Source organism: Mesoplodon mirus, assembly GCF_964341445.2.
Source record: "Mesoplodon mirus genome assembly, chromosome: 12".
In the NCBI taxonomy this organism is placed as follows: Eukaryota; Metazoa; Chordata; class Mammalia; order Artiodactyla; family Ziphiidae; genus Mesoplodon; species Mesoplodon mirus.
Window position 1 is genome coordinate 70745246 of NC_138988.1, and position 25153 is coordinate 70770398.

The 25153-nt window shown below is 45.9% G+C and overlaps 1 protein-coding gene across 1 annotated transcript in view; it reads left to right on the forward strand.

Moving 5' to 3' along the window:
• Positions 1-25153, forward strand: part of ZFAND3 (zinc finger AN1-type containing 3) — a 328789-nt gene that overhangs the window by 299795 nt on the left and 3841 nt on the right. The window contains exon 5 of the mRNA XM_082637822.1: positions 2016-2183. Within this exon, the coding sequence (XP_082493948.1) occupies positions 2016-2183 (168 nt within the window). The remainder of the gene's footprint in view (positions 1-2015; positions 2184-25153) is intronic.

Genomic DNA, 25153 nt, shown 5'->3' on the forward strand with positions numbered 1-25153 from the left:
TGGGAAGGGGATACAGACAGCCTTCCTTGAAATACAGCCAGACTTCCCTGGTGGTCCAGTGGTTAAGACTCCGTGCTTCCACTGCAAGGGGCATGGTTCCCTTAGATCCCTGGTCAGGGAACTAAGATCCTCCATACTTCACAGCGTGGCCAAAAAAAAGAAAAAAAAAGAAAGAAAGAAAAACTGCCAACAGTCTACCGCTTCTCACTAGAGACACAGTAAATAGAAAATCAGGACTGCCTTAGGAGATTTATTCATGTAAGAAATACTGAGTTGTAGGCATAGAGGGCACATTAGTGAACAAAGCTGGTGAAACTTCCTGCCCTCCAGGAGTTTACATTCTCCTGGAGGATAATGTCAAAAGATAAGTGCTGTGGAGGAATAAAAGGCAGGAAAAGGGAGGAAGGGAAGTGCTGCTGAAGGGGGCAAGAGTGGTCTAGATAGGGTTTTCAGGGAAGAAGACCTCATTGAAAATGTAGCTTAAAAGACTTAAAAGAGGGAATTCCCTGTAGATCTGGTGAAGAGTGTTCCAGACAAAGGGACCAGAAGGTGCAAAGGCCCCGAGGTAGGAGACAGTCAGGAGGCTAGTGTGGGTGGAGCAGAGGGAGAGAGTAGCAGGGGATGAGGGGATAGAGATGGGAGGAGGGCACATAAGAAAGGCAGGGCCTTTCTGAGGGTCATAGGAAGTATCTGAACTTTTCCTCCAAGAAGGGGAGCTATTAGAGGATTTTGAGCAGGATTGTGAAGTGATTCTAACTTGATTTTTAACAGGGTCGCTTGGCTGCTGTGTGGAGAATAGACTGTAGGACAAGGGGAAGGGCAGGGAGACCAGTAAGAAGCTACTGTATTAGGAGACTCTCTTCCAGAGGTGGTTTAGCACAAATCACTTTGGAACCTTTGCGAGAGGTGCATCGTCAGTATGTAGTGGCAGTAATTCCAAGAGTACAGAGCCCCCCATGTGCTGGCTCTTTTTTTTTTTTGAAAGCAAGAGTTATTTACAGTCTGCCTGTGACATGAACTTTATCGCATTTTACTTTTTTAAGGCTATACAAAACACTTGTTGCACACTGCATCTCCCTTCACCTGCTAATTTGGCACCAGCCCTAGGGTTGCGGTGCCAAGTGCTGTCTCTGTACCACCCCACTCTGGAGGCCATGGGACAGCTTATTTGTGAACAAGCAAGGATACGTCTTCACTCTGAATAAAGTTGGAATCGTTTTCAGTATTAGAACTTGATTCTTGTGCGTTTAGTTGTGCATAGGAATAGAAATGTCTTTTTTTTTTTTTTTTTGCGGTACGCGGGCCTCTCACTGTTGTGGCCTCTCCCGTTGCGGAGTACAGGCTCCGGACACGCAGGCTCAGCGGCCATGGCTCACGGGCCCAGCCGCTCCGCGGCATGTGGGATCCTCCCGGACTGGGGCACGAACCCGTGTCCCCTGCATCGGCAGGTGGACTCCCAACCGCTACGCCACCAGGGAAGCCCCTAGAAATGTCTTTTTACTAGAAAAGATCATGGATCACCCATGAAACACTGACTTCAGGTATAGAATTGTGCTAAGCATGGTGACATACAGAAATAGTAGACACAGTCCCTTCTCTGGCAAATTACAGTCTACTTAAGGACAAAGATCCAAGAAGAGGTAACCAATACAAGCAGTAAACAGGTAGGACCCAAAGAAGGGGCACAAAGAGAGGATCTCATTTCCAGCTCGAATGGTCTCCTCGTAGAGATGACTGTTTTTTAAAGACAGCACAGAACGGACGTTTGTTGAGCCACACCCCCCTCCTCTCCTAGCTTGGGCCTGGCTTGTTAGAAGTCAGCTCTAAAGGTGCATGCTTGTCACAGTTTTTGACATAAACCAGGCCAGTTAGAAGAACTGGCTCTTGCTCATACTGATCCAGTTCCTGGAAAAGGGCAGTAGCCTGGTCAGAAGAATGCCTTGGCTGTACATTAATCAGCTGTGCTTGCCAGGCCAAGCACTAACCCTGACCCCCAAATGTGTTGTTTTGCTCAGATTCACAGTCTGAGAATGAGGCTTCGCCAGTGAAACGTCCACGACTACTGGAGAATACTGAACGATCCGAGGAAACCAGCCGATCTAAACAGAAAAGCCGACGTCGGTGCTTCCAGTGCCAAACCAAACTGGAGCTGGTGCAGCAGGAACTGGGATCGTGCCGCTGCGGTAAGCGTCCCCCCAGTGGAGGACACAGCACAGTGGAGGCTGTGTCCTTGGCGCCCTGAGAGGCTGAGCGCCTTCATTCTTCTCCCGAGTACCTCCCTGCGAGCTATAGGTTTGGAGCTTGGGAAATCAGAGTAGAGGATTCTTACTTCTAAACAGCCTTTATTTCCTCTCACACATACAGAAAAGGCAAAAACCTCCCCAACGACTCTTACACATATTTCATTAGAGTTGCATTGTCACTGCTTACTGCTCTCAGCTTCTCCCCACTGCGTATTACTGTGGGTCCTTCTCATTGATGACTTATTTAGAAGTTAACCAAACCAGTGAAATTCTGAGATATGTACCATAAAATTCAGATATTAAATTAATTTTGAATGAGCTTCTTACTATATATAATAAATGGAAGATTTCTCCCCCATATCCCTTTTAAATTACAGTTTGATTAGAAAATTATTTTCTTTGAACCATAATTCATTGTCAGTTAACCCCTTGAAATAGCTTTAAAGTAACCTTTTCCTTCTGTATTATCCAGTGTAATACCAGCTCTTGGAATTTTTGGTGGGATGTACTTTTTAAAAACTTTATACCTACCCACAGTGGAACAAAACTTAGAACAATCCTTCCTCTCCCCTTGACCACATACATCGTGTCACATGGAAGCGAAATTGTGTAGCTGCATTATTTAGGCTGACTTACAGTTTTCCTGTCCCTGTTTTTATTTCTTGACTTTAGAGCATAGTATTGTGAAATTGTTCTTTGGGACAGAGCTGTCATCAGGCACTCTGGCTCTAGCCTCTGAGAATCCTGTATCCTTTGTCCTTAGGAGTGAGCTTTTAGAAGCTTCCTTTTACCTCTGGGATGGCCATAGATATCCTGTAAGTACTGATGCTGGTAGTCAGGACTAGGTGGTTCTCCCAGCAGTTAGAAAGTTACAGTTGCTCAAAGCTCTTCATCTTCTGAAGAGATAGCCGTTGCTGCTCCTGTCCCTCAGTTATCTGCCCTGTTGGAAATAAGAAGGACAGGAGGGAGTTCCAGCCTCTCATGGAAACTGAGTTGGAACTCCTTTCCTGTCATGAGTAGAAATCTGTTTGTTACACAGTCTGGTGTGTGGTACTCGGCAGTATCAGAAACATATTTATATTCAACTGCAGAAATGGTGACTAGCATGTGGAGTCCAGGTATCACTGGACAAGTTTTTATTCTTTAGCCTGCCATTTATTTATCCTATTAAATGCTTGTGTGAAAGTGTAAGGAGAGAGGTAGGATAAGACGCGGGTGCAGAGGCTGTCAGCAGAATTTTCAAACCTCACTTTTGTTCCTGCAATGTGATGTGGTCCAGGTGAGCCCAGAACCTGTTCTTAGGTTGTGTCTTGATCAACCCTGCCAGGTAATGTGGTAGTGAAGGTAGTGGCATTTGGAGAGACAAGACCCCTGTAAAGACAACGAGCTGATCAATTTGCCTACTGAGTAGAAAATGAAACAAATAAATCCATTTTTATGCAACTGTTTTCCATCTTGAGAAGCTAAACTGCTGAAGATACACTAGGATGCAGGGTATCATCCCAGCCTCACCACATGCTTTTTCTGATTGGCACCCAGAAAGATTTCACAGGAAAAGGGTGTTACTATGGTATTGTTGATTTAAAGGTTATCTAGTCACAGCGAGGCAGAGGAGAATTCATCTTCAAAATTCACCTCCTTATTGAAAGCCCATGGAGTGTCTTGGCAATTAACAATTCCTATCACCACCTTCTTAATGAGGTAGTGAAGGAATACTGTGGTTACCCAAGGAAACTTTGGGGTCTCACGGCTAACCAGCTTTGCCCATAGTGGTTTGTCTGATCTTTGGTGGTCTGCAAATTATTGCTTTGGTCTTCACGTGGACCCCTAGGGGCTTCAGCAGTTCAGTCTGTTACCAGTGTTATGCAGCTTCCCTGACCATTTGCCTGTTGCTTTTGTAACACAGGCCTTTGGTGATTCCTAAAATAGAATCGTGGGATTTTCCTGTACCTTGCATTCTTGTTTCCTTCTTGAAAGTAACTGAATCCTGCGTATTACACAGGATTTGCCTTAGTGGATCAAGCAGTTGGTCCATCAAGTGTGCTGTCTCGCCTCTGGCAGTGGCTAATAACCTCCTCTCCTTGTCAGGCAAGCAGTGAAAATTCACAATTTAGTGCTGAGAGATCCAGAGGTGTGGTAACCGAGTCTCCCAGTTTGCCCTTCAGCTTTGATGCAAACCACCTAATTTCCTAAGGTCTTAAGCACCAAGCTGAAAATATGTAGAAATACATGTTGCATGACTTCATGTGCTCCTAAAGTAAGCCAACTTGACTGACTCTGGTAAATGCAGATTACTCTGCTGTGCTCTTCACCTCTCAGGCAGGAGGCTGGGTTTCTAAGTAAGTGCCTACTGGGTTTGCCATAGACGTGCATTCTCTTTAAATGATCTAACACGTGGTCCCTTGGCTTATGCCCAATTCTGAGGGTCTTCTTATAGAGAGATTTGATTTTTCTGCTCTAGAAGAGAGCCCTGAGCTTTCTGCTGGAGAAGAGAGCCCTGAGCTTTCTGCAGTCCCTCCAGATGTAGCCTTCCTAGAGAGAGCTGGGAGTTCAATTGGGCCCACTGAGAGCATTACACTTATGTGCCCAGAAAAATGACTGAGTCAGCTGCCACATTTTAAAAGGTGAAGGACAGTAATGGGAACACACACCTCTGGGACTGTCCCTGACAAATAGCTCTTGTGTTCCTCTTGCCTGTCTGCTTGGATCTCTAGGAAAAGGTGAGTTGTACAGTTATTTCCTTGAGGCTGCATGGAGTGCTAGGGAGATGTTTAACTGCCCTGAAAGGTTTTGGAAGACAGGAAACACAGTAATTTACTACTGAAAGTGAAGATTCAGGAAGGTGGTTTGAACTCAAACAGAACACTTTTCCACTGCAGAAAATCTTTTTTTTATATGTATTCACAATCTTTTTTTCCATTCCCCTTCCACTCTGTACAGGTTATTAACTGCTGACAAGAAATTCACATCTCATAAATAATGCTTAAGAGCTGTTGCTATATAAATTGAATGTGTTATGAATTGTGATGGGCCTTTTTGTAGCATTCGATGCCTAGAGCAGGAAGAACAGAGGATGTCATTTTCATTAATTTCTAATGAGGTGCCAATTAAAGACAGGGAAGACGCTCCAAAGGGAAGAGTGGCCAAGCTCCCCTGAATCCTCCGCCTGGGGCTGTCATCCAAACACTGCCAGCAAGCCTTCTCTAAAAATTCCATTAAATCACAGTCTCATCGAGAGCACACAGACACATTCAGCTCCCCTTTGATCTTCAAAAGAGCAATTTGTAAGGCGAGTTCTGAGCCTTCTCACATAGGGAACAGCTAGAGGTGATAGGAATTGTTAATTGCCAAGACACTCCATGGGCTTTCAATAAGGAGGTGAATTTTGAAGATGAATTCTCCTCTGCCTCGCTGTGACTAGATAACCTTTAAATCAACAATACCATAGTAACACCCTTTTCCTGTGAAATCTTTCTGGGTGCCAATCAGAAAAAGCATGTGGTGAGGCTGGGATGATACCCTGCATCCTAGTGTATCTTCAGCAGTTTAGCTTCTCAAGATGGAAAACAGTTGCATAAAAATGGATTTATTTGTTTCATTTTCTACTCAGTAGGCAAATTGATCAGCTCGTTGTCTTTACAGGGGTCTTGTCTCTCCAAATGCCACCTGGAGGGTGTTCTTCTGAAATCTGGCCATCCTCATCCAATCTGGGCCACAGCACAGCCACGTGGATACTGTGTTTTCTAATCAGATCTTGCATGATGCATACCGCATGGCTTTTTAATCGCTATGCATTGCTTCCCAGAACCACAGAATTAATTTTTAAATACCAGTCTAAGAGCTTGCATAAGTTATGGCATGTTTTCAGTTGACAGTGACTTAAACTGTAAGCTGATATGCTCCCTTTTGGGACAACAGTGCTTTTACTAACCTCTTGAGTAATCTGACTTCGTTTACTGCTTTCAAAATAAATTTTATATTCCCTTTAGAAACTCAGAGTGATGCTTTAGCTGGGACCTTTAGTTTATCGACTTAAAGTGCCTCAGTGGTCATTTCTGCCTTTTCATTCACTGTCAAGCTAAATTCAGCTAGCATTTATTGAGATGTGATTTTGCATAAAGCATTTTGCTAGGTTTTGTGAGGAATATAGGAGGTAGAATACAGAATGTAGAAGCTCATAGTTTAGGTCAGTGATTTCAGACTTAAGTGGGCATCAGAATTGCACAGAGGGCTGTTAAAACACAGTCTGCTGGGCCCACCCCCAGAGCTTCTGACTCAGTGGGCCTGTGCCTGTTTAACAGGTTCCCAGGTAATAACTGATGCTGCTGGTCTGAGGACCATGCTTTGAGAACCACTGCTTTAGGCGCTTCTCAATCTGGGAAGCCTCTAAAATATAGAATGTCTGGGCCTCACAATTAACAATTAAATCAGAAAAGGTTTCTGGGTATTGTTTTTTTAACATTTTGGAAATTAAAAGTTTGTCCTGGACCATTTGAAAGTAAGTTGCAAACATTGTGACCGTTTATCCCTATAAACTTCAATGAATGTTTCTTGAGAATAGTTATTTTATATAACCGCAGCACAGTTATCAGCTTCAGTAAATTGATATTGATAAATACTTTTATTAGATCTCTTGTCCATATTCTAGCTTTGCTAGTTGATCCAATAATATACTTCATAAAAGCATTTCCCCCCCTCTAGTCCAGAATCCAGTCCATGATCAAGTGTTGAATTTAGTTGTCATGTCTCTTTTAGACTCTTAAGCTGGAACATTTTCATTGCCTTTCTTTGTTTTTAATGATACTGACATTTTGAAGGCTACATTTCTCCACCCTCCTCTGCTTACCCTTCCCAACCCCCCACATTTTTAAATAGAGCACTCCTTGTTTGGAGGTTGTCTGATGTTTCTTCATGATTAGGTTCAGGTTATGTATTCCCAGCCAGAATGCTACATGGGTGATGTTGTGTCCCCCTCAGGGTTCTTCATTGGGAGGCACGGGCGTTTATCTGCATCTCATTATTGATGTCAATTTTGCTACATTCACCCAGTCTAGGTGTTGTCTGATGTCTCTAAAAATAGTATTTTTGCCCTTGCAACTAGTAAGCAATCTGTGGGAAACACTTTGACTATATAAATGTCCTGATCATCATCAAAAAGTTCTCCTAGATTTAGCATCCATTGATGATTCTTGCCTGAACCAATCTTTACTATGATGGTTGCAAAATGATGCTTTGCTAACTCCAGTCCTTCTCCTGCATTTACCATTTGCACGGAGCATTCTCCTCCCCCATTTATTTATCTCTTACTGGTTTGGACTCATTGGGCTCTTATATTTTTCAGTGGTTTATAATTCATTACTGTACTTAATTATTTTGTTGCTCAAATTGTCTCAGATTTGGCTGGTGGAAGTTCCTTCAAGCTGAATTCTGTTTTTTTGTGACATACCTCCTGTTTTGTTTTTGTTTTTTTTAATTAATTTATTTATTTATTTATTTTGGCTGCGTTGGGTCTTCGTTGTTGTGCGCGAGCCCTCTCCAGTTGCAGGGAGCGGGGGCCACTCCACATTGCAGTGCGCGGGCTTCTCACTGCAATGGTTTCTCTTGTTGCGGAACACAGGCCCTAGGCACGTGGGCCTCAGCAGTTGTGGCACATGGGCCTAGCTGCTCCACGGCATGAGGGATCTTCCTGGGCCAGGGATCGAACCCGTGTCCTCTGCATTGGCAGGTGGATTCTTAACCACTGTGCCACCAGGGAAGTCCCTGCCTCCCGTTTTTTAAAAAGCATTTTCTTACTCTCTGGTCTAACATGATGTGTTCTGGACGCATCTTGTACTTGCTTAGTCCTGGAATCAGCCACTTTTCCAAGGATCCCCAAGCTGATTTAAATAGGCATTCAGAGTAGGAATTTGCTGGTCCTGAGTGGAAGGCAGCCACATGCATGAAATAAGTGGCATCCAGGGCAGCCTACCATAAGAGTTTTAATCAAGGTACAAGCCATATGTTATAGGAATATGGGGAGGGAGAGATTAATTCCAGCTGGAAGACTCTGGACAGGCTTCCACAATAGGGGCATTAAAGGAAGGGTGGGACTTATAAGTACAGAAAGAGGGGGTGCTTGGACCAAGCTGGTATTCTGCAGGTGACCTCTGTGCAGCCCGATGGAGCCTTGGGGTTGAGTGAGGAGAGACTGCTAGAAAAGGAGGGAAGGGATTCCAGATTCCAAGCTGCAGAGTTTGGACGTTGGTTTGCAGTGAAAAGCTATCAGTGGTTTGAATGTGGTCAACACGATCTAATTTGACTTTGTTTTTTTTAATTAAGCACACAGGAAAGCCCAGGAGGCTGTTGAATCTTCTTAGAGGAGTGATCTAGGGAGAATGTGAACTGGTTCACAAAGTGGAAAAGACTGTCACGTGTCACAGCTGTCCCCGTCCACTACAGGGGACTGACTGAGTGGTGAACGGATAGTGATATTCTGAGGTCGAGTGTGGGGTGAGGAGCTGTGGTGGAGCATGTAGGTGACGTCAAACAACCAGGCTGGTCCATTCCACCAGCATCAGAAACCACCACAGATAAGCCCATATCTAGGCCTTTATTTTAACTCTCTTCCAAGTGTGATTTAAACCTGTCAGGGACATTTGGCATTTTGTCCTATGTCTCAGAGAAAGCGAGGCTGTATTTTCTTATAAAAGGCCTTATTCTGTGTACAGAGTTCTAGCCTGGATCTGTCAGAAAACCCTACTATCCATGGAAACACCTGAGATCCTTTATCATGAACAAATTGGTTTCGCCAGTTAGGTGTTATAATTACTGCCGTTGAGTATCGAGTTCATGCTCTGCAATGTGTTATATAGAGAGTGTGGTGACCAAGATCCCAGCCCTTTAGGAGCTCCTGTTGTTTTATGCTGAGTCTGGCAGTGAAAGGCTAAGGTTTTCCCAGCACTTCTGAGACAGCAGCTGGGTGTTACGTTACCTTCCGGCTCAAGAGAAGGAGGTGCCTGCCCACCCTCCCAAAAGCAAAAGCAAACACAAACACAACAGCAGCAACAGACAACCTTTGATGGGACTTACTGTCTACATGAGAGCCAAGAGTAATTGAAACTCCGGAGGCAAATTGAGAAAAGTTTCCCCTTTGCTACTCTCTTCCTTTCACTCTCACTGTTCTTTCACCTAAACAAGAGTATGCGTATTTGTAGTCCCCATTTAATCTTTAATGTGTAAGAGTTCTGGTCTAAACCCAAACAAATTAGTCCCTCTGCTGCTCCTCTAAATTGCAAGTTGAGGTGTGAGAGCAAAACAAATCAAACCTTTACTGAACACTAGCTCCACATATTTGGCCCATTAGTTTACCACGTCCCACAGATCCAAGCTACCATATGTCCTTTAACAAGGCTGTAGAGAGATAATGGAAACATGAAGAGCTCCCCTCCCCAGCAAAGGAGCATCAAAGACCAAGCTTTTAAAATACAAAACGTACAGAGCACATTTACTGAAGCCTGTGTCACTTCCCCACTCATACCCTACCTACAGGCAAACCAGCAGACCCTTGTCCCATGAAGTGAATATTTTCCATCTGGATAGCAAATTTGCAACTATTTCTATAGTCCAGTCTTAGCAATAACAACACAATAATAATTTAATCAAAACTATTTGGATAGATTACCCTGTTTTAGGATATTTCTTTATGGAGAGAAAAAAATGGCTTATTGTAAAAGGAAATAAATTTTTTAAATTCGAAGAGTAAATAATTTCAGTTAGTTCTTTGCCTAGCAAGGTGTGTATATATGTGTGTGTTTTTTGGATTTTTTTTTTTTTGCATTACGCGGGCCTCTCACTGTCATGGCCTCTCCCGTTGCGGAGCACAGGCCCCGGATGTGCAGGCTCACTGGCCATGGCTCACGGGCCTAGCCGCTCCGTGGCATGTGGGATCTTCCCGGACTGGGGCACGAACCCGTGTCCCCTGCATCGGCAGGCGGACTCTCAACCACTGCGCCACCAGGGAAGCCCCTGGATTTTTTGATATATAATTTACATACCATAAAATTCACCTGTTTTATAGTTCAGTGAGTTTTAGTAACTTTAAGTTGTACAGCCCTCACCAAATTCAAATTTTAGAATACTTCCATTACCCCAAAAAGTTCCCACGGGCCTCATTTTCAGTCAGTCACTACACTCTCCTACCCTAGCCCCAGGCAACCACTGATCTGCCTCTGTTGGTATAATTTTACCTTTTCTAGAATTTTAGCATCAGTGGATTCAAACAGTATATATATACAGTCTTGTGTGTCCACATAGTATGGTGTTTTTGAGATTCATCCATGTTGTTACATATCAGTAGTTCATTCCTCTTTAATGTTGAGTATTATTTCATTGTATGGATAATACCACATTTGTTTATCCATTTACCATTTGACATACGTTTGGGTTGTTGCCAGTTTGGGGATATTATGAGTAGAGCTGCTATAAATATTCATGCAGAAGTCTTTGTATGGACATATGTTTTACTTTCTTGGGTAAATACATAGAGGTAGAATTGCCAGGTTGAATGGTCATGTTCTAAGAAAACCCCATCAGCAGTGTATTAGGGTTCCAATTTCTCCATAATTGGCCAACATTTAATATTGTCATTCTTTTTAACTTTAGCTATTCTAGTGGTTGTGTGGTGCCATCTCACTGTCGTATGTTAATTTTCATTTCTCTAATGACCAGTGACGTTAAGCATCTTTTTCATATGCCTTTTGGACACTCATATATCTTCTTTTCTGAAGAGTCTGTTTATACTTCAGATGTCGCCCATTTTAAAAAGATTTACGGAATTGCCATTTTAACAGTATTCCAACCTATGAATATGATATGTCTCTCCTCTTATTTAAGTCTTCTTTAATTTCATAACAGTGTTTCATATTTTTCAGTTCCCATTCTTTGTTAAATTTATTCATAAGTATTTTAGTTTTTTGATGCTATTGTAAATAGAATTTTAAAATTTTATTTTCAGATTGTTCTTTGCTGCCACTTTGAAGTTCAGCCGGTTTTTGTATATGATCTTTTACTAAAGATAAAAAGTAAATTTATCTTACTAAAGATAAATTTAGCAACCTTACTAAATTCACTAGATTCCCTTAGGGTTTTCTGTATCCATGATCATGCCATCTGCAAATAAGGGCAGTTTTACCCCTTTCCAATCTGTATGCCTGTTACTTCTGTTTCTTGTGTTATTGCACTGGCTAGGACCTCTGGCATAATGTTGAATAGAAGTGTTGAGAATGAACTTCCTTGCCTTTTCCTTGATCTTACATAGAAAGCATTCAGTTTTTTACCATTTATGTATGATTTAGCTGTAGATTTTGCATAGCTGTTCCCCATCCTGACAAAGTTTAATAGTTGTTACCTGTGGAATACATTGTAGGAAAACATAGGAAATGTTCAAATACATTCTCCCAAAACAGCTGATGCAGCTCATGGTGAGCTACCATGTGACCTAAAAAAGGTGAACAAAGGCCTGTTGTTTTTTGTTTGTTTGCGGTGCGAAGGCCTCTCTCACTGTTGTGGCCTCTCCCGTTGCGGAGCACAGGCTCTGGACGAGCAGGCTCAGTGGCCATGGCTCACAGGCCTAGCTGCTCTGTGGCATGTGGGATCCTCCCGGACCGGGGCACGAACCCATGTCCCCTGCATCGGCAGGCAGACTCTCAACCACTGCACCACCAGGGAAGCCCCAAAAGGTGTGTTTTAAAGACTTCTCCTGTCCCATGCTTACGGTTGAAACACATGCCCTTTGTTCAGAGTCATAACGTGTCTGTCCAGCCATAGTGGGGAAAGCCTGTGACCTGAGGGCACTCTTCTTTTTTCAAAACCAAAATCATAACAGATTTATAACCCAAGATGCTGTTCTGGGTTATTCTCACTTGAGATAATGAAAGCAAACCACACTGAGAAATGCTTTGTTTGAATTAAAGGCTTTTACTACAATACAAAAATCACAAAAAAATTGTGGGTAGATAGGTAATAGAATCACATACCACGAAGATGACAGGGAGGCTTAGCAATCATTTAGTCCAACGCCGCCCCCCCCCATATTTCTGTTTGTTTGTTGTAAACGAGGAAACTAAGGCCAGAAAAGTTGCCATTAGCCTCATATCACACCTGTGTGCTTAAATGTTGGTGTTTCATGCAGGCTTTGGTCTGAAACTCAAGGACTGCTGAAGAGTTTCTGACCAACATGACTGCTCACAGCAGTGCCCACTCTCCCTCCCTCCAGCATAGCTTTCAGCCCCCACTGACTACAGCTTCTTGCCACATATTCTTGGCCATCCCTGGGGGACTTCTGTTCTTATGTCCTCTGAAGTACCCAGAAGATTTCTTGGTCTTTCCTCCAGATTAATACACCTGACTCTCTTAACCTCCTCTTAGTTCAGCCTCCATAACCTTGTTCAGGACTTGGGACTCTTATATGGACCCTTCACAGCAAAATGTCACCAAATTAGACCAGTTGTGGTAAAAATAGTATTTAGTCAAAATAACAGGATTAAAATATTAGTTCTTTCAAAATTGATACCAAATTGTTCACAAAGTGTTGCTAAAGAAATGTCCTTTCTTGTGCCTTTTATGTGTGTAGTTAAAACTAATTTGTGTTGAGTACCTTGTATGCAGATATCTGCTAGTAAACACTCTCTGTCTTCATACTAGATTCTTATGTGACTCCCTCTTGAGTAGAACTTCTTAAAAAGTGCGGGCCTCAGACCAGCACTTCAGAGTCCCTGAGTAGGTGGGGGGATGCGTCTTTGGAAAGCAAAAATGCAGTTGCTCAGGCAATTCTAATATACCCCAAAGTTTGATATACTGCCTATACACTTAATAGCTCATTTCTTCATAGGAAATGTAAAGGTAATTTAAGACAAAATAGAGTTACTAGAAATTTCCAACGAGGTCATGCACGTCAGAGGTTTTATGTCAGATCTAGGCAACTCCATTCTCTTTCACTCAGAGACTTACATCTTCTGAGTGTTTAACACATGCCTTCCTCCACTGGTCTCCTCTCTCCTGCTAGATTCTAAAATACTCAGAGAGCAGGACCATGTGTTGTTTTATAGCTTCCCACTGCCCCTGTTAGAGTTATGTGGCCTGTAGTAGGTACCCCATCTGTTATTATTTCTTGTAATAACATACAAGAAAAAATTAGAAGTCAAAGAAATGTGGTGTTCTGGTGAGCCTGCTGGTTTTCTTTAGGGGAACGTCCTTTTGTGGTAGTGTTTGAAGGCAGGCCTAAGCAGGTGAATGGGAGAATGTCAGGCCCAGTCTCCATGGAAATTCTTCTTTTTAAAAAAAAAAAAAAAAAAAATTTATTTATTTTTGGCTGTGTTGGGTCTTCGTTTCTGCACGCGGGCTCTCTCTAGTTGCGGTGAGTGGGGGCCACTCTTCATCGCGGTGGGCAGGCTTCTCATTGTCGTGGCCTCTCCTGTTGTGGAGCACAGGCTTTAGACATGCAGGCTCAGTCGTTGTGGTGCACGGGCTTAGTTGCTCCGCGGCATGTGGGATCTTCCCGGACCAGGGCTCGAACCCATGTCCCCTGCATTGGCAGGCAGACTCCCAACCACTGCGCCACCAGGGAAGCCTTCCATGGAAATTCTTGATGCCAGCGTACATGTACAACCTGAGGGTTTCCCAATGGAATAATTGACTTAAGGAGTAAGGTTTAGAGAGGAAACCTTAGCATCATTTATTTTTACATACTTCTATCCGCCTTGACTTTTTATTGGTAGAGGGGAGAAATCAGGTGAGACAGGTATGCTATATGAGCAGCAGTGCTTGCTTGGTCTGATTAAAAGTATTTGATATGCTTTTGGTTTAATTAAATATTCAACTTTGGGGATGGGTGTATTTGCCTAAATAAAACCTGTGATTCATCTTGCACATGAATAAGATGGGCTCTTTGGGGGTCACAGAGACTACAGGTCACAGACCTACTGTGTATAACCACACCAGTCTCTCAGTCCTGCCTAACAAACCTATCACTCTCTGACACAGAGTCCAAGCACCTAAGGGACTTAGAAGTTATCCATCTGGTATCGGTCCAACTCCCTGAGCTAATGCTGCAGAAACTACATCAGCAGTGCCCTGCCCTGGCAGGTAATCCAGCCACCGTGTATATCTCCAGCCTGGAGGGAGTGAGGCCTGTGTTGTTGCAGGCAGCTTAGACTGACTGGGTGCTTCCTCCGCTGAACTAAAACCAGTCTCCGTATATGACATGTCCTCATTCCTCCTCAGTCTGCCCTCTGGAGAGACCTGTCACAAACCATCTTCCTCTCCTGCAAGGCTTCTCTTCAGATATTTGAACACAGTGGCTTTGGCTTTCCAGTACCCCAGTTCCTCCAGTAGCAAGTTCATTCACAGGGACTGAAGAATAGTGTGGGGACATCAAGGGCAGGGTGGGGTACAGGAATGCCAGACTGGGCTCAGTGCTTGTCTCCGTAGTTTTCCTCATCAGAGGCTGTCACAAAATATGGGAGTCTTTTTAATAAAGCCTTTCACCTGCTCATATCCTTGTGGGACTGCTCAAAAGTCTTCTGTGGAGTCCATGGTTGGCCTCTGTTGCTGTAGTTCTCAGAACATACTGAAATTGACTGCATGTCTGTCCTTCCTCCCAGACCATAAGCACTGGAGGACAGGGACCATATTGTGTTCTTCAGTAGCTCTCTGCCCCTGCTATATAGTACCTGGTGTGCAGTGTTGCCTGAATGAGTGAATGGGTGAACCCTGTACCACTGCAGTTGTGATCCTCTGGGTGAAGGAAGAACAGCTTTAGGGCTTCCCTGTGGTGCAGTGGTTAAGAATCCACCTGCCGCTGCAGGGGACAAGGGTTTGAGCCCTGGTCCAGGAAGATCCTACATTCCTCAGAGCAGCTAAGCCCATGTGCCACAACTACTGAGCCTGCACTCTAGAGCCCGCGAGCCACAACTACTGAGCCCATGTGCTGCAACTACTGAAGCCCATGTGCCTAAAGCCCGTGCTCCACAACAACAGAAGCCACTCCAAAGAGAAGCCCGCGCACTGCAACGAAGGGTAGCCCCACTCACCGCAAGTAGAGAAAGCCTGTGCACAGCAACAAAGACCCAACACAGCCAAAAATAAATAAATAAAATAAATAAATTCATTAAAAAACAAAACAAAACAATAATCTTTGAAGAACAGCTTTATTGAGCACCAGCTATGTGCTGGATGCCTGCAACTGTGTTATATCATTTGACCCTTACAAAAGCATGGTTGGACAGATGGTACTCCCTTTTTACAGAGGTGAAAACTCAAGCTTTGAAGTTAAGTAACTCAGAAATATTAGGGAGCACTTGAACCCAGGTCCGTTGAGCTGCCAGAATCTCACCACTTTTTCATGTTCCCACATTGGCCCATGGGGTGCCCTAAACAGTGAGGGTATGACTGCAGCATGAGTTGTCTCTTGTTTTCAGCTGTATAGTTCTGAGCCGTTCCTTGAGCACTTCCCCGTTTCAAGGAAACATTCATTGGTAACAATTTATGCAACCCACTGTCTGGGAACCACTGTTCCATGTGCCACTTGTTGCTCCATCTAGATGCGATGCTTCTGGAGGACAGCGTCCATGGCATTGCCCCTTTTTTGTCCCCCACTGTGCCTGGATAATGAGAGACACAGTGGCACTTAATTCTCATTGACGTGTTTGTTCCATTTTCTCCTGAGTGCTAATTCATGTCCTCATTTTCCTTGAAAACTTACCTCCTCCAGGATACCTTATGCAGTTGACCTCAGTGCCCCCGATTTATTACACATAGCTGGATTGTATTGATTTTATTTGCAGTTGATTTCTTGCTTTGCTTCTTGTGTCCTTTAGCATTTTCCTCTCTGTGCGTCTCCAGCTGTCTTAAAAGCTGGGAACTAGTGACTTTTTTTTTTTCCCTTCTCCTCCACCCAGCCCCTAGAATAGAGCTCTGTAAACAGTGCACAGATGACTAATAAATACTCTTGACTCCTTGAGTCTGATAGCTTCTTTCCCTTCCTGGACTGACAGCCCAACACTGGAGCTTGAATCCTTTATTTATTAGGTGAGATTTCTATAGCACCTTTCCTCTGAAGAGATCAATATCAGTGAAGTTTGTTTTTGCTTCTGGAAAGTGCTTTTAGCTAAGCAGACTGAGGTTCTGACAAGATCACATGATAGTCCTTACTCCTCAGCCTTTGGCCCCTGAAGATGCAGGCTCCAGGAAAAGCCTTGCCGCTTCAAGTTTTGCTGCTTTGTTGTCGGAAATGAGCCTGAATAAGACTGTGGCAAATAGCACAGCTCTGCAGTGTTGGTTGACTTTGTAGCCAGCGTTACCAAAAGAGAACGTGCATTTGGGGGGCGGGGTGCTGCTGTCTTTTGGAAGGCAGATATGGAGAAGGCCGCCCACTAGCCAGAGCCCCAGGCACAGTGGTGGAGGGTTGTTGGCTCTCACACAGTGCCTGGTGTTGCTAGAGCTGTTCAGCCTCTGAGACTCCAAGTCACCCTGCCAGGGGGCTGGGTCCCTGGGACGGACCCACGAAGGGCATGAGACCCAGAGACTGAAAAGAAACAAGTGCTCGTGAGGCAGGCAGGAAGTGCTGAGAGCTGGTGCTCTCCTAGCTGGTGGGAGAGGAGCTGTCACACTGCAGATGTGGGTGGTCAAGACTGACTGTGAGATGTTGGAGCAGAGTTCAGAGGCCACAGACTGAAAAGGGTAATAAGTGAGCCCGCCCTGTGATTTATTGGAGAAGTGCCGAAAGTAATTGGGTCAGCTGGCTTGTCTAGGAAATTTCTCACCTTTCCACGTCTCCTTATTTGTTAAGACATTATTCCCATCCCTGTTCGGAGTTAGGCAGAACCCAGTAGGGAATGAAGGCCTCTACTGCAGGCTTTGCAGAGAGGTGAGGGCAGCAGCATGTAGAGGCTGCTCGGTGTGGGTACTCAACACCTGCCCTCGAGCCTGCAGTCCAGAAAACACCCTCTGCCGTCAGATCAGGAGTTAAGGCAACGATAGTTACCGAGGCACAAAAAAGAAAAGGGAAGAGAGCAGCAGTTGAGGTGCAGTGGTGTTGGAGAATCCCGGCACCGACTCATGGGGTGGTGTGAGCTTGGGAGGGGCCACTGCTTATTTCCTCCTGTGATTTGAAAGGTGTTCTCTTTCTCTGTTGTCCCCTGTGGAGTTGAGAGTTTGGGCCACTGAACTGTCTGGTTTATTTTCTACCCCAGAACAGTGCCTGGGACATGGTTGGACAAAGGGGACGACAGGAAGTGCCCCTCTTTGCTTTGGGTACCTCACCAACTGCTGTACGTGTAAAATGTACAGTACCTGGTGGATACCTGGGAGACAGGTGACCCTGGCCTGTGGGGACCTCCCCCAGTGGCTCTCTTCTGCAGCAGCCAGCCAGGCCTGCTGTAGTTATTCCAATGAGTCCTCCAGAAAAGTACTTCCAGAAAAGTACTCCGGGGCTGCGGGGGAGCTGGGGGAAGTGTTCATGCAGGTGTCAGATGATTTTCTCTAGCCAAATTTTCTGTTAGGTATCGGTCAAGATACTGCTTGTAATGCAGGAGATGGGTTGTTCTTAGGCTGCAGAGTGGGAGGCGGCAGGCAGTGGCTGCGGCCATTGAAGACATTTGCTGTGGGTCAAGGAGGTTTAACAGCCCATTTGCTCCTCAAGGAGCTCAAGAGCGGGCCTCTTCCTCCCTGGATCGTCCTGAGGACACCCGCCGTGCAGCAGCAGGCTGTTGCTGTCCAGTGGGAGACAGAAGCTCTGAGTCAGCACGTGATGGAGTTTGTGCGTCCTTGTGATTAATACATATGATGACATGTGTTCTTTAGAGCTGTGCACCTCGGTTACAGATTCACCCAGGAAGGGGGAAAGTTCCAGACTCACAGATTAAAGGGCCAGCTTTGGGTTAATTCTCTTGCATCAATTAAATTGCTCTTCCCTTGAACTGAACTGCTACCCCAGGATTAATTTTCCTTGGAATCTGGAGTAATTGACCAAAATACTAGCGGTAGAATAGGAAATGAATGTCAGCGGGAACCTGTGTCTTTACGTTCAGTTCTTCATTATCTGTACTCAGCACATTTGTGATCATGAGTTACAGAGAAGTTTTAATTCCAGGAAAGCATTTAATGCCATCTTGGACATTTCTGGGTTGCCTCTCAGAGTGAGCTCAGCAAATATAGGCTTATATTAATAACGGCAATAGAAAAGCATAATTAGGAAAGTAAACTTGCTACTGCAAAAAAAATTCTAAAAATACATCCAAAGCCAAAGCCAGACAATAATCATCTTTACATTGCGCTCGCTGTACCCTGTTCACCCAGGTGGTTGGAAGTAAACTGTGTGGTGGTGGTCCTCTCCAGGAGAGGGGGCGAGGGCACAGTTACCAGCAGTAAATGTTCTTTTATTTTTTATATATTTTAAAATTTACTTTCTTCTTTCCCTCCCTCCCTCCCTCCCTCCCTCCTCTCTCTTTCTCTTTGGCTGTGTTGGGCCTTAGTTGTGGCATGCAGGATCTTTCGTTGTGGCGCATGGGCATCTCTCTAGTTGTGGCTTGTGGGTTTTCTCTCTCAAGCTGTGGCCACAGGCTCCAGGGTACATGGGCTCTGTAGTTTATGGCACGTGGGCTCCTTGAGGCGCGTGAGCTCAGTAGTTGCAGCACGCGGGCTTAGTTGCCCCACAGCATGTGGGATCTTAGTTTCCCCACCAGGGATTGAACCTGCATCCCCTGCATTGGAAGGCGGATTTTCTTTGTGTAAAGAAATTTTCTTTGTGTAAAATGTTGTGTAGCAGAAAGAAAGCCATGTGAATAGGGGGAAGGAGCAGGGGAGGAGGGGGCGCCGAGCCCTGAAACCAGCTGAGTGAGTTGTACTGTGTAAGGTGCGAGGGGTGACAACAGCTGGAAGAGCTATCCTGGTAACAGCCAACCTTCCTTGAGTCGAGGCTTCAGCTGCTCTAGTCTTTAGTGCCCGCAACAACCCTGTTTATAGGAGACACACCTGAAGGTCTGAAAGGCTAAATGGCTTTCTGTCAAAGCAGTGCAGCTGGAACACGAATCCAGAACTCGGGCTCCAGAGCACAAGATCCTCACTGAATTATCCAGAAAGAGAACTTGAGGTTCCCCGAAGGGACATGCAGGGGTGGGACTAAGCCAGAGGTTTCTCCCAACGCCGGTCTGTCATCTCTGTCCTCCCCTGTGACCCCAGCATGTGGATTGTTGAAAGGCCAGTGGAGGAAAATGGGGTAAGTATTCCTCTCTTTTCCAGGTGTTGTTCTAGAGAGATGCATGGCGTCTGCAGTCTGGTGTCCCCTGACCACATTGCCACTTGGACATTCTGGACTTGGATGAACTGGCTCTTGCCAGTGTAGCCTTCACGGGTGGTGAAACAGGTCACAGTTCTCTGCTGAGCCGTGTGTCAGGAGCCTGGCTTTAACTAAGTTGCCCCCGTGGGCCCAAGCTTTGCCCTCAGCGGCTCTTGGGTAGGATGGGTTCGGCCCTTTTTTTGCCTCCACTGCAGCTTTGGAGTTGGTTTTCTAGGAGACCTCTCTGAGAGGATAATCTTTTACAGGACAAGGCAATACTGAAAGAGAAGGCCAACAAATCAGGAGCCTGCGGAGAGGAGGATAAGGTCTCCCCTAAAAAAGTTTCCTGCGAGTACCTCACTATTCTGAGGCCCCAGAGAGGTGGGGGTGGGCAGAGGAAAGAGGAGGCCAGGAATGCAAGCACCTTCTGGGGCTTTTGGATGCGAAAAAGTGCCCCAGCTCCTAAGAGGCTGACGCTGGCTGCCTGCTTTCAGCTACTGAAAGGAAATGTTTGAAAGAGCAAGTCATTATTCCTGTGGCAGAAGCTGCCTTGAGCCATTTTCTCTCAGTTTTTAAATATATGTTCATCTCTAGGTAAAACAGCCTAGCACAACGTGAGCCTGCAGCCAGCCCCCTTCTCCTCGTGCACCGAGGGGTTACAGAGCTTGCTGGGGGAGGGTTCTCAGGTCAAAGCTGAGGGCACAGTTTCCTTCCTGGTGCGGGCACCTGGCCCCCAGGCCCGGCCCACCCCTACCTCCCACACACACCCTGTGGCAAAAATAGGGTAGGCTTTTCCTGGGTGGAGGCAGGAATGAAGGGTGGAAGACTTGTTCTCTGGACATCGGGTGGTAGGAGGAGATGTTCCTGGGACAGGGCGAACATTCCCCATGGACGAAAGGGAAGAGGTCAGAGTTTTTGCAAGAATGGGGCAGTCTGAAGAGACGGCAATAAAGGACACCAAGAATAGTGGATTTTTCTATACTTGGGAACTGACGTGTGCACACACCGTGTCGGGAGCTTCATTAAGCTGGGCCGTGACAGCGCAGCTCCCCCTCACCACTGGCTGCTCCCAGGGCCTTCGCGAGTGCTCTTTGCACGGGCTTATGTATCTTTGCCTTCTGTCACAGTGCTTTTTGTTGTAGTGTTTAGCTTGTATCTAACTGATGTTTTAACTGATTGGGGGAAAACAAATGATTGCTTCTGTTTTAGAGCTGTCTTGGTGTTGTTCTGTGGTTTTTACTAAATTGTTGAGTACATTGGGCTCTTCTAAATTGCAGGTTCTCCTTTTCCTTGGAAAAGAGACTGATGCCTGCTTGGTGGTTCACTGTGGCTTTGGTTCCAGCTCCTTGGGCAGCTGACTCTGTCCATCCACCCATTCTCTCCCCCAGCCCAGCCGAGCACTGTGTCAGCTAACTCAGTGAGCCGCAATCCAGTTCTTTTTCTTGGAGTGTGATTGCTTTTCCCTCCTCCATGCAAAGTCAGGGATGGAGGGGAATGTAAAACAGACGCGTTCCATTCCCGAAACACCTGTGGCTGCTTTGCCTGTACCATGGGCCTGATGAAATAAAATGCATTAAGATCCTTTAATGCATTTCTGTGCTACAAATTCTACCTTGGGCATTGATTGGGTCAGCGGACATGGTGTAATCCAGGGATTGCTGCTGGTGGGAGTATAAATGGTTAATGCTTTCCAACAGGCTTTCCTGTACCCACCTGCTGTTCCCAACATGTACTTACAAATGAGCTGTAAGGTCAGTTAGCTGTCCTGAGTTTTAAGAAACTTTTATGTTGTTGGAAAAATGTGATTCTTTTCTTCTAATGCGCTTGCCCGGCCATTTCAGACACGAGTCAGGTATATTTGTTGTTTATGTTTGAAATAGACACTTCAGATAGCAAATGGTACCTTGGAGGCTCTGTTACCTAGGTTTCTCAGGGAGCTTTGGGAGGCCTTGGGTAAGCTTTGTTTGCTGTTTGGATAAACATGTCAAGGTGCAGGGGCTTCCCTGGTGGCGCAGTGGTTGAGAGTCCGCCTGCCGATGCAGGGGACGCAGGTTCGTGCCCTGGTCTGGGAAGATCCCACATGCCGCGGAGCGGCTGGGCCCGTGAGCCACGGCCACTGAGCCTACGCGTCCGGAGCCTGTGCTCTGCAATGGGAGAGGCCACAGCAGTGAGAAGCCCGCATACCACAAAAAAAAAAAAAAAAAAAGTCAAGGTGCTGTCTCTGATTTACCTCCTATCTGGACACACCTGCCTGGGGCTTGTTGCTGGTGGGCAGGCACCGGGAACAGACGTGTCAGTGTGGATAGCGCGTACACGCATGGTGCTGCCTGAGGCTGCACACCTGGAGATCATTTTACAGTGCCTTGGTCCCCAAGGCTTGCCAGTATTTTTAGGTTCTGCTTGAACCTTTGACAATCTGAAATTCAAATGAGCAAGAAAGTGTAAAACATTTCTTGTGAGTGAGGTGAAAACACCGGAGCAGCTGGAGCCGAGGCCCACCCTGGTCTGAGGCTTCACTGAAATGTCCACTTTGGGAGAGCCCCCGAGTGGGGGGTCTGCAGGAAAACAAATGTTTAATTAATTAAAGTCCACAAGTATCCAGAGCTGCCCAGTTTTGTCAACTTTTAAATGGTGCTTTTTTACTCTAAGATAAAGCCAATAAGCAACATTTCTGTCTGGCAGGGATTGAATAAAAAATGTCAAGGGTTCAGACTTTGTGAATTTTGGCATCGCTTTGTCTCCTTTCGGAAATTCCATGGGAAAAAGACAGTTCCAACCCCTGCTCAGTTCTTAAGGTTCAGAGGGAAGCACTGGCCTGGGGATCCGGGGCCTCAGCCAAGGATAGGGGCTGTACTGCCTGAGGGGTGACAGGTTGGCTCTGCCCTCAGTGCTCCAGCTCCTCCTCCACACACCTTCCCCACCCCCAACACCATAGTGGTGCCTGAGGATGGGGGGAGGAGGGGGGGAAAGGGAACTGGCCGATGAGACCGATTATCTGGTCAGCTGCCCTCAGGGCCCCTGCCTGCCAGCACGGCTGAGAGGTAGTGACCCTTTCTCCTCAGGCCCTGGGTGTTCCTCTTGGGCAGTGATTGTCAATGATTTTTGTCAACAAGTAAGTGAAACAGGAAATACTGTTACAACTTTATAGCACTTATAGTCAGGTATTGGGTGTTAGTTATATCATCTTTGCTTAATGATGGCATTTGTCAGACTGTTCTCAATCCTGGTGTATAGTCTCAAAATACCCACACCCATCTCTGTGTGAGCAGAGGTGAGATTTAGCTATGGATGAGGATGTCTGAATGAAATGGATGACTTTCAGATGTTAGCTTTAAAAGCTGAAGCTTGGTTCCCACCAGATGAGCATTTTTAGAAACGTGCATGTCAGAACTTTGAGTCTTGGAAGAGTGAACCTTGGATCCATTTTCTGCCGGGAACGTGCTTTTAGGGACTTAAGGTGTCGAGCATCTTCAGGTCTGTGTGGCCTGTGGCTCTGCACCAGGTGTGTTTGTTTATAACCGTGAGCGGCCTGCACTGAAATGCTTGTCCTCCCACAGGAACCCCCCGGCCTCTCTGTTCAGGGTGAGGGTGACCTGAGCGTGCTGCCCCTGCGTTTCTCATTCACACTGGGATCCTTTCAGGACAGAGGGCTAAGCAGGTCTTGAATTGTACTTTTTGCCTTCTGCCTGCTCTGCCCCTCTGTTGCTGTCCACAGCCACAGCACCCTGGGAGGAGCCCCGCGTGGTTCAGCCCCTGTGGCCCCCTGGGCAGGCCTCTTCTTCGTCCAGCCCTGAGGCTGCCTGCTCAGTTGAAGGTCTTTTCGAAATGAGGGTGTAGCTGCCGGAGACCTTGCAGCGTAGCTTGCAGAACGGGGGCAGGACGGCTGACTGGTCTCGCCTGTGCTGGTCGGGCCTCCTCTCCTCTCCCCATGCCCGGGATGGCCTGTCAGGAGCCAGGTAGTGGCAGGTGGAGAGGGGCCTGGGAGGTGGGCCGTGGGACCCAGTGTGTAGACAGCTCTTCTGCACGCTCGCCTTCTAATCAAGGGCTCATCCCCAATTGCTCTTCTGCCTGACAAACAAAGAAACACCCACACAAGCTCTTGAGTGTTTTGTGAAATTTACTGAAAACAGCTCCGCAGCCTTAACGGAGCTCTGCGGCTTCCTCCTAGCCAGTATTTCATGGAAAGCCAGTATTTCATGGAAAATCAGTGATCCGGGGCTCCCAGGAGCGGGCAGCAGTTGTGTGATACGGCAGGGGAAAGGGCTGAGGTTAAACCACATTTAGTATTATAGGTTTTTTCAAAAACTTTTGCCTTGGGTGTTTTCCTCACTTTTGGGGGGTTGGCATCCTTTTAATCATTATCCTACTGCTTATCTCTCCAAAGCACTGTATGTATATAGCTATCATAAGCAAAAGTATATTGAAATTGTTTTTAGTACTACATGATGCTGAACTATGGGACCATAAGGAGGGTGTAGATATGAATTGTACATATGTGAGTGAGTTTGATAATGATATATAACTTTTTAAAATCAGGGATAAAGAATTTCATGATACCCTGGGTAATAATACCAAAGCCTCTGTCGCAGCTCTGCTCATCAGTTCAGTGTCCTTTCTGCTTTCTTTCCCTCTGGACACTGCCTTGGCTGACCCACTCTGGAAAGGGCCCACTTGGTTTCTAATAAACAGCGTGAGGAAGTGTTGAGGCTGAGGCTGTAAACCCCCTTGTGCTCTAAAACTGTGTTCATCACTGAAATGAGAACAGTCTGCTTCCCCAGCAGCCTAACTCACTTCTCTCCATATGCCCAGCTTGGTCTCCAGATTTCAGAGAATAATTGAACGTTCATGACACTTCAGTGGTTTCTGGAAACAGGTCTGTGGGTATCGAGAGAAGAGAATAAAGATTCACACACCCCCAGTCACCCCCGAATGCTTTCCTGTATCCAGAACAGCCCACCCCAACTACTGACACCAGAGTACATTTAGCCAATTGGCTGCTGTCAGTGGATAATACCTACTCAGCATCTGGGACAAGTTCCAGCATGTAACTTCCACTTGGTGAGTGAACTTGACAGGAGAGGGAATTGAGCTTAATTTATATCATCTAATAACCTCAGTGCAGCAGCTTGGGAAGTTAGCCTTCCAAAATTTCCCCCAGACTTTTCCCCAGTGAATTACAATGCCATATATTGTAATTTTTACCAGCTCCGCTCCCTGCTGAACTGGTAAAAATTTACCTGCTGTTCAGTGATTTTCACCTGTCAAAAATCAAAGGCAAGTGTCAAGCAAGGTGTGTCTGACAGAGGTACACAGAGCTTGAGTAGAGAAACAAGGTGTTTTTGGCTGAATGGAGAATCCTTGGGTGGGTAGAGAGAACATCCAGGGTTCCTGTGGTTGTCATGCCCTGTTTCCTTTTCCAGACAGAACCTGGGGCTCTCAAGTCTACCCACCGAGTTGGTGGTCCCCAGGAGTTGGCGGAAGGCAGGCTAAAGCAGAGTTGTCAGGGGCATAGTGAGGGCAAGACTGGAGCCTCTTCCCTCCATCCCAGTCTACCTTTGACTAGTGAGGTGTTAGACTGAGCCAGGGCTGAGTTAATTTC